This window comes from Leopardus geoffroyi, chromosome C1, assembly GCF_018350155.1.
Source record: "Leopardus geoffroyi isolate Oge1 chromosome C1, O.geoffroyi_Oge1_pat1.0, whole genome shotgun sequence".
In the NCBI taxonomy this organism is placed as follows: domain Eukaryota; kingdom Metazoa; phylum Chordata; class Mammalia; order Carnivora; family Felidae; genus Leopardus; species Leopardus geoffroyi.
Window position 1 is genome coordinate 158,060,560 of NC_059328.1, and position 12,838 is coordinate 158,073,397.

General features: G+C 40.4%; 1 protein-coding gene across 8 annotated transcripts in view; it reads left to right on the plus strand.

Annotated features, from left to right (window-relative positions):
- Positions 1-12,838, plus strand: part of NOSTRIN (nitric oxide synthase trafficking) — a 58,671-nt gene that overhangs the window by 21,429 nt on the left and 24,404 nt on the right. For 4 of the 8 annotated variants that reach the window (XM_045480092.1, XM_045480093.1, XM_045480096.1 and 1 more), the window contains 6 exons: positions 655-738; positions 1,495-1,611; positions 4,165-4,227; positions 4,427-4,508; positions 7,175-7,237; positions 9,793-9,891. In XM_045480092.1, coding sequence (XP_045336048.1) covers positions 655-738; positions 1,495-1,611; positions 4,165-4,227; positions 4,427-4,508; positions 7,175-7,237; positions 9,793-9,891 — 508 coding nt within the window. Of the gene's footprint in view, positions 1-654; positions 743-1,494; positions 1,612-4,164; positions 4,228-4,426; positions 4,509-7,174; positions 7,238-9,792; positions 9,892-12,838 lie in introns of all 8 variants that reach the window. The other 4 variants (XM_045480095.1, XM_045480098.1, XM_045480094.1 and 1 more) reach the window with 3 other exon arrangements.

The following is a 12,838-nucleotide window of genomic DNA, read 5'->3' on the forward strand; positions in this document are numbered from 1 at the left end:
TTGGTGTCTTAAATAACAGAAATTGATTGTCTCACAGTTCTGGAGGCTGGTAGTCTGAGATCAAGGTGTTGGCTAGGTTGGTTCCTTCTGAGAGCTGTGACGAAGAATCTGTTCCATGCTGCTATCTAGCCTCTGGTGGTTTTCTGCCAATCTTTGGGACTCCATGGCTTGTAGATGCATCACCCCAATCTCTTGTCTTCATCTTCACATGGAATTCTCCCTGTGTGTGTGTGTTTGTCTCTATGTCCAAATTTCCTTTCTTTATAAGGACATGGCCATATTGGATCTGGCCCATCCTGATGAACTCATCTTAACCTGATCATCTGCAAAGCCCCTATTTCTAAATAAGGCCACATTCACAGGCTCTAGGGCTTAGGACTTTAACATCTTTGTGGGGGTGGGAAGGGAATACAATTCAACCCATAACTCTAGTGTAGAAGAAGGTTAAATTAAAAGCTCTCCCTCCGTAGGATCCTTTTGGATATCCTTAAGGATTTCACCTAAGGACAAGATGATCCTTATAGTAAACAAGGCGTGTCTTTGTGCAGACATGGAATGGTCAGCCTGATCCCTCCTTCATTTGTGTGTGCATATGTGTGTTTGTCAGCCGTTTGGCCAGAGCATCCTACCTAACAACTATCCCTTTGCTAACAGGGCAAACTTGGAGATTAACTATGCCAAAGGACTTCAGAAGCTAGCAATCAAGTTAAGCAAAACATTACAGAGCACCAAAAAAAAGTAAGTATCTGTAAGAGGTAAGGCAAAATAATTCTTAAAAGCTATCAAAAGTGACATATGTCCAATCCCAGCTTCCTCTTATAAATGTGGAGGAATAATGTCAAGCACGGCTTACAGTTCTTGGGCACTTACTATGTGCCAGGCACTGCATTACAAGCTTTTATAGATGCTCTCCTTTAATCTTCATGATCCTTGGCAAGTCTTCTTAATTGTCCCTATTACAGACAAGGTCTTGAAGCTTGGAGAGTTTAAGAAACTTGCCCCAATTACACAGGTATTAAGTGACAGAACTGGATTGATCCTGTGTCCTTACAATGTCTACACCCATATTCATAAGAAGTCCCAGTGATAACATGTTACTTTAGAAACAGTGTCACTGAGTTGGAAGGTCTTGGAGTCAAGAAGTGTGAATCCCACTTTATCTCAACTCCATGACCTCCAAAGAATAACCTGGCCTCCCTGTGCCTTGATTTCCTCCACTGTTAGATGGAGTAACAACATGTGCTTCATTGTGTGTATGTGTGTGTGTGTACACACCTCTTGGGGGAGGTATGTATTATATGATATCACGTATGTAGAGATTAGCTCATCGGGTCCTGAAAAGCTGGTGGTTCACATTTTCCTTAGTACATTTCAGAATGAAGTTGATATTTTCTTCCAGGGGAGAGAAGAAATATATTGGATATTCTAAAAGATATTCTAAAAATGGTCCATCAATGATAATTTATAACAAAGATTCTTGACCAATACTTGCAGGTGTCATCCTAAACTGGAAGTACCATTGCAAAGACCACTTTTGATGGTGAAAGAGAGAGGGAAAGAAAAAAGAAGCCTTCTGGAGCTCACATTCCTATTCCTCCTCAGGAATTCTCTGTAATAGCAAATAATGGCTTTGAAATTGTTTGACTTTGAGCTCGATTTTTAGGACGGTACTTTAGTAGACTGCAAAGGAGCCAGTATAGCAGAATGGTTGAGTATAGACTTTATTTACGCTGACCAGATTTAAATTCTACCTCTACCCCTCATCAAGTGGGTGAATAGGGCAATTTATTTTACCTCTCAGTGTGTATTTAAAATGGAAATAGAACCTATCTCATATAATTGCTGTGAGGATTAAATGAGATAATTTTTGAGAAGTGTGTTTAATTCCTGGCATAGAGCAAAAGCTCCATAAGTGTCCATTATGATCTTGATTACTCCCTAATTATCCCCTAAAGAATGAGAGGTGTAGGGGTGCAGGGGGTGTGTCTTGTTGTGTTGTAATCCTGGCATCCAGCATAGATGCTCCCAGAGCGGTGGCATGTCCAGAATGTTTTGTTAATAATAACCATTGATTAATTAATAAACTTTTATCTATATGAAAATCTGTGTTAGCTACTTGGATAGATAACCTGAACTATTTCTATTTTAAAAGACCAGTTAAGGGGTGCCTGGGTGACTCAGTTGGTTAGGCACCCAACTCTTCATTCCGGCTCAGGTCATGATCTCATGGCTCATGGATTCAAGGCCCACATCGGGCTCTGTGCTGACGGCACGGAGCCTGCTTGGGATTCTGTTTCCCTCTCTGTCCCTCCCCTGCTTGCTCTCTATCTGTCTCTCTCTCAAAAACAAATAAATAAACATTTTTTTAAAAAGTTTAAAATAAATAAATAAATAAATAAATAAATAAAAGACCAGTTAAGTGAAGGTCAGAGAAATCATGTGATCTTTTCAAGGTCAAAGACACAGACCCCTCTGAGGTCCAAGCTCTAGGCTTCCTGCTCTGCTGCTCAGCTCCTCTAAGGATCAAATGTCAGCTTCTCTTTCCCAAAGGGTGCCTGAGTTCCTATTTATTTGTTTATTTACTTATATACTTTTAAAGTTTATTTATTTATTTTGGGGGGGTGGGTGGAGAGGCAGAGAAAGGGAGAGAGAGAATCCCAAGCAGGCTTCTTGCTGTCAGCAAAGATCCCAACATGGGATGAAGCCCACTAACCATAAGATCATGACCTGAGCTGAAATCATGAGCCCAAATCAAGAGTCAGATGCTTAACTGACTGAGCCATCCAGGCACTCCATGGGTTCCTTTTTTAAAAATCAACTCAGGGCATGTGGGTGGCTCAGTGGGTTGAGCGATTGACTTTGGTTCAGGTCATGATCTCACAGTCTGTGAGTTCAAGCCCCGCATCGGGCTCGGTGCTGACAGCTCGGAGCTTGGACCCTGCTTCAGGTCTGTGTCTCCCTCTCTCTCTGCTCCTCCCCCACTCACGCTTTGTCTCTCTTGCTCTCAAAAATAAATAAGCATTAAAATAAATAAATAATCAACTCTATTAAAGTTTAATTTGCATGCAATAACAAGCACCCATTCTAAGTAAATGGTTTGGTTGATTTTGATATGTGTATACACTATGTAGCTACCACCAAAATCAAAACATAGACATTTTCATCACATCAAAAGATTCTTTGTGCCTGTTTGCAATCCTTGCCCCACTTAAACAACCACTGATCTGCTTCTTATCAATACAGATTCATTTTGTGTTTCCTGCAATTTCCTATAACTTTGAGTCTATAGAAGGTAGTCTCTTGTCTCTGGTTTTATGCCTGGCTTAGGATATGCAGACAATCTGTCATCCTCTGGTGTATCTCTCCAATTCTCTGCAAGGTGCAACCTAAGTCATTTGGAGGCACAACCTCTGCACCATCCTGACTTCAGTAGAGGCACAGGTCTGTCCCCTCCCCCTCCATCAAAGTCTACACAGGCCTCTGTCCCTGAACTTTATTAATGCAATTGAGCTTATTGTTCTGGCTTCTGAAGGCCAAGGCTATGGGCTGCTGTGAGCTATGCCCCTTCTGTGGGAGAAAATAACATCACACTTGCTAACCCTCCCCCTGTGCCGTTAGGGAGAGGTCAGTGCTCTCTTTCATGAAGTGGAGACACTGCTTACAAGACAACAAAATATCTGAGCTGTTGTCCTAAAAGCCAGCAGGAAACGGGAGCTGGACCCTAACCCCAAGAGCAGTACATGGGCCGTCCCAGGGCTCTTGGGTGCTTCACCACTTAACTTTTCTGAGCCTAGCTCAGCTTATTCATTCATGGGATGAGGAGCCTGAAAAGATTGTCTTTAGGCCCCTCCACCCCTACCTACTGCATGATCTTCCACCTGTTCTAAATGCCTTCTCACCCTTGGCTACTTTATTTTCCTGACTTTCTACAGACATGAAATGGAAAATGAAAACTGAAATGAAAAATGATGGAAAGAAACCCATATATGTAATGACTATAGTGCAAATCAGTAAGTTGGCAGAATTTAACCCCGTGGACAAAGTGAAATAAGATTAGGGAAATGAATGCAATTGCTGAGTGTAGTGACTCAGACGGGATGCTGTATTTCTCAGATTTACTGGGAAAATGACACCCACTCTTGTGCTCCCTGTTTTTGCCTCCAGCTGTCTCGTCAGTGCCTGGGCCTGGGTCTCAGAGGGCATGAAATCTGCGGCGGACCTGCATCAGTGAGTGCCCCCACCCTGGCTTACTCCAACCCCCAGGGAGGCATAAATATTTAAAGTGGGTGTGCTACAAATAGTCTGCTTCAAACTTGCCCTTAACAGATAGACTGGAACACACCATTTTATTTCCCCAGAAAATAATTTGGAAAGTAGATATAAATCCTAATACTATGCTTGTGTGTCTTTTATGTTCTATTTCCAGAAAACTTGGCAAAGCAATTGAGTTGGAAGCAATAAAACCAACTCATCAGGTCCTGAGTGTACATGAAAAGAAGAGAAAATCCGTGAGTCAAATCTTAAAGCAAGATTTCTGTCTTTGACCCTAGGAATAAACGGTGATCGAAAGTGATGCTGGGTTTCAGGAATTTGCCAGAATAAGAAACACAAACTCAAGATTTATCTACAGAGATGTTTGTTAAAGCATTGCTTATAATAGTGAAAAACTAGAAACATCTTCATCATCCAAAAATAAATCATGATAATTTGAATGGCATATTATGCAAGCATTAAAAATCTTATTATAGAAGAATTTAATGATATGGAAATTTTTTCACTATATAGTGTTAAATAAAAATGATCTCAATTTTTTAAACTATTTGTAAATATATGTATATATGAATAGAAAAAAATCTAGAGGAACCTCCTAAGAATATTAATAAGAATTATATCTACATAGTGGAATTCAAGGTTATTTTTATTTCATTTATTGTACTTTTTGTATTTACATTGTTTTTCAAGGAATAGATATTCCTTTTGTAAACAGGAATTATATGCACAATTTTTAGAAAGACGTGCTTTTCTGTGCTTAACAGCTTCAGATTAGGTAAAGGCAATAATGGATATAGTCCTCAAATAAAATTAGAAAAAAAAAAGAGAGAGAACAACTAAATACTTTCAGGACACCTGGTCCTCTTATCTAGTGCATTCTGTAGTCTTCCTGTCTACCTCTCTTCCAGAACAGTTTCATCTGTGTTTCTTTTTCTTTTTCTTTGTGTGTCATACAGTTGTTAAGCACTTTAAAATATATTTTCAGGTGATGTGAAGGGGTGTTTGATTAGCGCTGCTTAGCTCTGATAGGGGTGAGGTCATGGTCACTATTTGTTTCAAGGCCAGGTGCAGGTAAGAAGCAGTAATGGTGGTCCTTGTGAAGGAAAGGGGTGGTGGTGAGGGGAGTTTCAAGTGACCACAGCCCGATAAAGCAGGTCCTAAAGGTAATAAGTTAGTAAGATGAGGGAATTTGTAAAAGTCCTGATGGAAGATAAATGATCCAAAAACATTTTTATTCAGATGCATTAAACTGAGTCAGGAAATGGATTTGATGTTTGTGTGAACCTATATGTATTTTTACCAGAATGGATGTTCTACTGAGGGCTGGGGTGATGGGGGAAATTTACAGTAATTACTAAAAAGCAATATAATCTTCCACCTTCACAAACAAACTTAATAAACACTGAACACCAGTCAATATTTCATTAATTACAAGATAGTTCTCATAACCCCGTATTTATATGATAGTCACTAGCATTTCCTTAGTACTTACCATAAATTAGGCACAGTGACATTATCATTATTATCACAGTGCTTTGGATAATTCATTCCATGATCCCCCAAATCGCTGGTCCAGTTCAGAGTCTTCATTTTGGCCTTTCTCCTCCTTGCTGCTCCCCCAAAACCCTGGCCCACTCTCTCACAGAAGATAAAAATGAGCATTTTTTTTAAAAAGTGAACTTGTTCCACATTTCACAGAGTCAAAAGTGACATAATGCACAAAATTATTTTCATCGTATTTGTTACATAAATTGTATATTCCAAATTTAATCAGCTGGTAACATAAAAGTGCAATGTTGCTAGGTCTCAGTGTGGTTGAGTGATAGCTGAGCTGTGGGCCTGCAAAAAAAGTCTATGGTCCAGGAAGAAAAAGTTTTGCCTCATAGAATCTGATCTCCTTGGGGGGTTGGCTAGGGGCATTTTTATCATTATTATTGTCCTTTTGGCTGTTGAAAAGCAGGAGAAAAGTTAATTATAATTAAGAATTCAATCTCTTTGAGGGGTGCCTGGGTGGCTTAGCTGAGCATCTGACTCTTGATTTGGGCTCAGGTCATGATCCCAGGGTCGAGGGATCAAGTCCCGGGTGGGGCTCCGCACTGAGCATGGAGCCTGCTTAAGATTCTCTCTCCCCCTCAGCTCCTCCCCCCTGCTCACACACACTTGTGCTCTTGCTCTCTCTCTCTCTCTCTCTCTCTAAAATAAAAAAATTTAAAAAAATTGTTTTAAAGAATTCAATCTCTTTGAAATTAAAACAGTATTCATTTCAGGGGCCATGAGACACTTAGTAAAATTAGCACTGCCAGGACTGTTATAGATTGTCATGGTGCTAGAAGTTGGGCCACGTGAAATGATGTGGAAGAACCAATGGGAGCGAAAGTGACGCCAGATTCTGCAAGACCCCCTCCACACAGATTGTACACATTTATATTGTTTCTACAAGTTTTTATATAGTCACATCGTTTACGTAGAAATCATTCTGGGGCGCCTGGGTGGCTTGGTCGGTTATGCGTCCGACTTCAGCCCAGGTCATGATCTCATGGTCCGTGAGTTCAAGCCCCGCGTCGGGCTCTGTACTGACAGCTCAGAGCCTGGAGCCTGTTTCAGATTCTGTGTCTCCCTCTCTCTCTGCCCCTCCCCTGTTCATGCTCTGTCTCTCTCTGTCTCAAAAAATAAATAAACGTTAAAAAAAAAAAAAAAAAAAAAGAAATCATTCTTTTACCAAATGCACTCAAGCTAAATCCTGTCAAGAGATTTTTGACATGGGGAAAAGATAGTTTGACTACTTTTCTCAGGACTTTGAGATTCCTGCGAACTGTGATCGTGACTGTGCCAGAATTTATAAGCCAGCCCCATGACTCAACAAAAAGAAAAAAAAATCATTTTTCTTTTTTTCTGTTCATAGCTTGATAATGAAGTTGAAAAGGCAGCAAACCTTGTCATTAGCAACTGGAATCAACAAATCAAGGCAAGTATACATACAAATGTCATTTATGTGAACTCAGTTTTTAGGATTGATACTTTTTGCCTTTGCATGAATGTGATCATGTGCTTTAGTGTTAGTCTTTCTAAGTGCTAACTGAAGAGAAACATGTTTCTTCACCTGAGTTTTTAAATAGATATATCTTTCAACTAAACCAACAGAAGAGCAGGGGTCTAAATATGGTTATTATTTATAACTAACAGACATAGCATTTATTGTATGCCACATGCTATATATTTTTATTAAATCATCACAACACCACCCCCCCCCCAAAAAAAAACCCAACCCAATGTGGTATGTGACCTGTATTGTTCCATTTGACAGATGGGTGGGGAAACTGAGACACAGAGAAGTAAATCATATGCCTAAATCTGGTTAATGGTTGAACCAAGAATTGTTATAAGTCGTTGGGTTCCAGAGTCACTGCTCTTACCCATTACACTACACTGACTGCCTCTCTTTATAATCTGTAACTTAGGGCAGGAGACATATACTATCTTGAGTTTTGGATTTATCATTCATAGAAGGGCATTCGTGATCGCTGTGTCACTAGCGAGAGGAGTACCATGAAGGGTGGGGAGTGATATGTAAAGAGGAACACATTTATTGATTCCACAAATATGTATGGTCTGCTTCTTGTAGTCCACACTGTACTAGGATATAGTTCCTATTTTCAAGTAATTTAAAATGTAGTTGGCTAGATAACATATGTGCAGGAAACAGTAAATGAATTCTAGGGAGAGGAATTATGATCTGGTGTGAGAATTTAGAGCATATCATTATAGGTTCTTAAGCAGAGAGAATAACAGATGGAACCTATACATATGTACAGAAGATAATTCTAGAATAATCTGGTTTAGGAGGAATTCAAGTAGAAAGAACTAGAAGCCAGTGCAGAGGGAATCTGCTAAGAAAGCCCAGTGATCTGTTTTACTAGAACTTGTGCTTCAAAAGTTGAACTCCATTTTCATCTCCAGAGTGTTAATGCCCAAAGAGAACTTTCCCCAGCAGACAGCTGCTAGTGGCAAATAACTAGAGAGGCCCTCAAAACTATAAGGCAGCCCCAACTTAGCCCTCAGGGTTGACTTTGAAGCTTCTTCATTAAAACCAATGGCTCCATAAGACCAAGGACATTAAGAAATGTTTGAGATAAATGAATTTCTATACCCACAATAGTAGTAGTGGTAAAAAGAATGCTCATGAGAACCACTTTTATAAGAAATGTTTAAAAGTCCCATAATCAGCACCCAGGCATGTGTTTTTAGTTTTGCTCTTGATTTTAGGAGCTTTCTTAAACAGGCTTTGTGTTTAAAAATCCATTCTCTAAATATTCAGCTTTCACCAGAAACTCAATATAACGAACCAAAAGAGAGAAACCGGGCTCAGCAGCTGTAATTGCTTTCAAGAACAAAAGAAGCATCTTTTATTCTTTCCCAGTTCCCAGCAAGTAATTTTTCTAAATAAAATGATCCTATTTTTTTATGAAGAGTGACAGAGAAATTAGAGAACATAAAATTCTTGAGCTCGAATAATTTTCTCCCCAGCTACAGTTGAAGGGTTTCCACATGTAATGAAGTGTGGTCTATTTGGGAGACAGAAATGGAAGCCTTAAAGGACCAAATGCTCTTCCCTCACGCTCTCATTTTTCCAGGGTTGTGTGACTGGAGGCAGAGAGAGAGGGCCAGTGGCTTCCTGTTCCTTGAATTCCCTTTTGCAGAGCCTTCATAGGTTTAGAGACGTTTAGAAGGCGTTGCCTCTGATTCCTAAAGAGAGAGGGAACTGAACTTTTCCCTTCATTGCCTGGTTTTGCAGTCCTTGCAACCTTGAGGTGAAAAACTAAACAGTCTTCCAATCAAGCCAGTTCCTGAACAGGCTGAATCCAATTCAAACCAAGTTCTGTTTGTTTATTTTCTCTCTGGAACAGCATCTTCTGCCAAGTTGGAATTGTGTAGAATAGGAAATGATCACCTGACTCATAACCCACTTTGAGGTTTAAGGCACCAACAGAGTAGGGAGACTTTGAACACTTCTTCCTTCCCAACTCTCAGTCCCCTGCCGCAAATGCAGGCCATTTCACAGAATGCCAGTCAAATGCGCAGGGTATCAGGAGCAAATCTCCCCTTTGCTTTAAGTTTTAAGAGAGCATCTTAAAATGACCTCACTTGTGGCCCAGGTTGATTTTTAAAAATGATGCAGGCAGTCTTCCATGTTTGCTGTGATGTTTTTGTGGGAAAGCTGTTCCCTTCATTATGCCAGCTAGAACAATGGTTTGGAGACTTGTAGGCCTTTGTGATTTGGAGAAATGTATAATGTTCTCGAGTGCACTTGCTATAATAAAAAAATATACATTGTTTTCAGGGAAAAAATGTTAGCTACTGTTTTATTGTAGGCAGATTTTGAGGTGAGGGCAGAAATGAAGATCTCAAAATACACAATCATTTAAGCTAGCACATGAACACAACTTGTTTCAAAACAGAAGAGTTTTTCTCCTGACATCCATTTCTGATCCGTTTTTGGTTTTTGTATGTTTTTGACTCTAGGCCAAGAAGAAATTAATGGTGAGTACCAAGAAGCATGAAGCACTTGCCCATCTTGTAGAAAGCTCCAAGCAAACTGTGACTAAGAAGGAGAAGCAGAAGGTAACCTGTCTTGGCCGGCTGTGTGCATGTGGCTTGGAAACCAATGGGTTTCCTACTCTGACTTCTGAACACAAGAGAACTGGCTGATTCTCTGCTCTGTATGGGGTCTCTGCAGAGCTGTTATGTGGCAGAATAGGAGAGGGATTCTAAATCATTTCTAATCCACATCTATTTTTAAAATTTTTTTAATGTTTATTTCTGAGAAAGAGAGAGAGAGAGAGAGAGTGGAGTAGGGGCAGAGAGAGAGGGAGACAAAGAATCCGAAGCAGGCTCCAAGCTCTGAGCTCTCAGCACAGAGCCGGACACGGGGCTCGAACTCACGGACCACAAGATCATGACCTGAGCTGAAGTTGGATGCTTGACCGACTAAGCCACCTAGGTGCCCCCCGTGGTCCACATATATTTTTAAATTTTTTAAAATGTTTTTTATTTATTTTTGAAGGAGAGAGAGCATGAGCGGGGGAGGAGCAGAGAGAGGGGGAGACACAGAATCTGAAACGGGCTCCAGGCTCTGAGCTGTCAGCACAGAGACCGATGCGGGGCTCAAACTCACAAACTGTGAAATCAGGTCCTGAGCCAAAGTCGGACGCTTAACCGACTGAGCCACCCAGGCACCCCGGTCCACATGTATTTTTAAAAGGGATTATTGACAGGCGATAAATTAGGCCAAGGGTGTCCAAATTTTTTGATAGGGACCCCTTTCAATATCTCTCAGCCCAAAAAAATAAAAAAAAAAAAAATACCCATTCATATATAATGAATTGTACAATGTACCTTATTGATGTTGTACATAATATAGAGCACTTTATATATTGTACTAATATGTTATGAACATTATAAAACATAAAAAAGTGTTTGAAGGGTGACATAAAGATGAAAAAGTATTTTAAATGATTAGTTAATGATGATGCCTTCAAAGGATCACTGAGTGACATTTCCAGGCGAAACATACACTTGGGCAAGTTTCAGCCTTCATCTTAGGAAATGTAAACTCCTATTTCTAATGCTCCTCTTGGTAGTGTTAAACCTTCTGGTTAACTTCTTGTGAGATTTCACCAGATCGTCCCAGATTTTGCTTTTCCTGTGGGCGATGACGCACTCATAACCAGGAGCCAGAGAAAGCATCAGCTCTGACATTTTCTCCTGGCTTTCTTATGCTTCCATTGGCAGTACTGATGTCAATCTACATCTTCTTAGCAGAAACCTTTTTGAGACATTTGTTAACTTTGTGTGTGTAACCTAATTAAAGCTAGATGATAATTCTGTAAATCCCCACGCCCCGGACACATGCGGATGGCCACATGTCCCAGGATGCTGAAAGTGAAGACATTTGTGAAGGCCTGTGTCAGCTGCCTATGCTGTGAAATCCCCACTCTCCCTCCAGAGCACACAACTGTCTATGTGTGGGCACCCGTGTTGATTCACATGTTAAATAAGAGTAAGCTCCATTACTGTTTTCAGGTAAAAATGAACACAAACAATACTGGAGACATAATAGGTTATCTTGCACACTTCTGGTGGTGCGTGCTCCAAATTGGAAACCTTTGAAATAGTATCTTCCCTAAAAGATAGAGTCCCCCTAAGGAAATGTGGGCAGCACCACGGCAACCCAAAACACTATGAAAAGAGAAAGAAACTTGTCATTGCAAGTAACGTTATCACTTCATCTGAAGCAACTATTAGTCAAATAACTTAAATTCATTGTTAGCAAGGTTTTACAATGTTCTTATTTCTTCCCATGTCAATCTTTGCAGTATGAAATGATCACAACGCGAATTGAATGATGAGGCAGCTTCTGCGGAGGCAAAACTACAGTCTGTTCAAATGCTAAACACCAGGGCCAGTCCTAGGCATTCAGAGCCCTCATTAGAAGTTATTCTTCACTGATGTCAAGCAATAACAAAGAGAAAAGCTCAGGGCAGCTAAATGGTGGATTTCCTTTTCCTTTCCTCATTAGCAGCTTCCCCGGGCTGTGGAAACCAATGGACTTCCTCTGGCCTCCTCTGACTGATCCTGTAACCATGGCCCTTGGCTGTCATTTTATCCAGACCCTTACCATCTTCATTGCTTTTTCTGGGAGCTTCCTTTGTTTTACTTTTTTTCTTTTCTTTTTCTTTTTTCAGTCCTAAGGCTAAACACCTAAGGCAGCATTCCCTTTTTGCATTTCCCATAGAAGTGCCCCTCATCTCCGACCTGAGCAGGGCTGGCTTTTCAGCGCTCAGCAGTTCTTTCTGTTTCCTGCTCAGCAGTCCTTGTTCTCAGCAGAAGCTGATCTAAATCATTCTTCTTCCACCTCCATCCTCACCACCCATCTCAGCAGACTGACTCTCTCGCCTCCTTCCTCACAGAGTAAATGGAAGTCAGCTCAGCCACCTGCCTATTAAAGTCATATGTGCAATGGGACAAGCCAATTCTTCATGTGCTTGGATTCCCATCCCATCCTGCCTCCCAGAGATGCTTCTTTTGACTCTTTCTCTTTCTCCTATATCTCGGACATACCCCTCTCTAATAGCTGCTTCTCATCAGTCGACATGTCTTTCCCCACCCTGTCTTGGGAAAGTGGGGAGAGGCAGGGATTCACCTTTTTGTGGCCTTGTTCCTCTCCAGATTTTTAATCATCTCCTTTTTACAATAATATTTATTTACAAAATATTTATTTATAAAAATATTTATTAAAAGGGCTGTCTGTGCTCTGTCTCCATTTCCTCACCTCCTGATTCACACCTCAAACTATAGTAATCAAGCTTCCCCCCAATCCTACTAAGAGTTTCTTGCCTGGAAAACAATGTCACCCTTGTTGCTAAAGCCAATGTGTACTTCCTGATTCTTATTTTATTTAACTCCTTGGAAGCATTAAGCATTGTTGACTTATGCCTTCTAAAAAAATTCTCTTCTAAAAAAATTTTTTTTACTGTTTATTTTTGAGAGAGAGAGAGAGAGAGAGAGA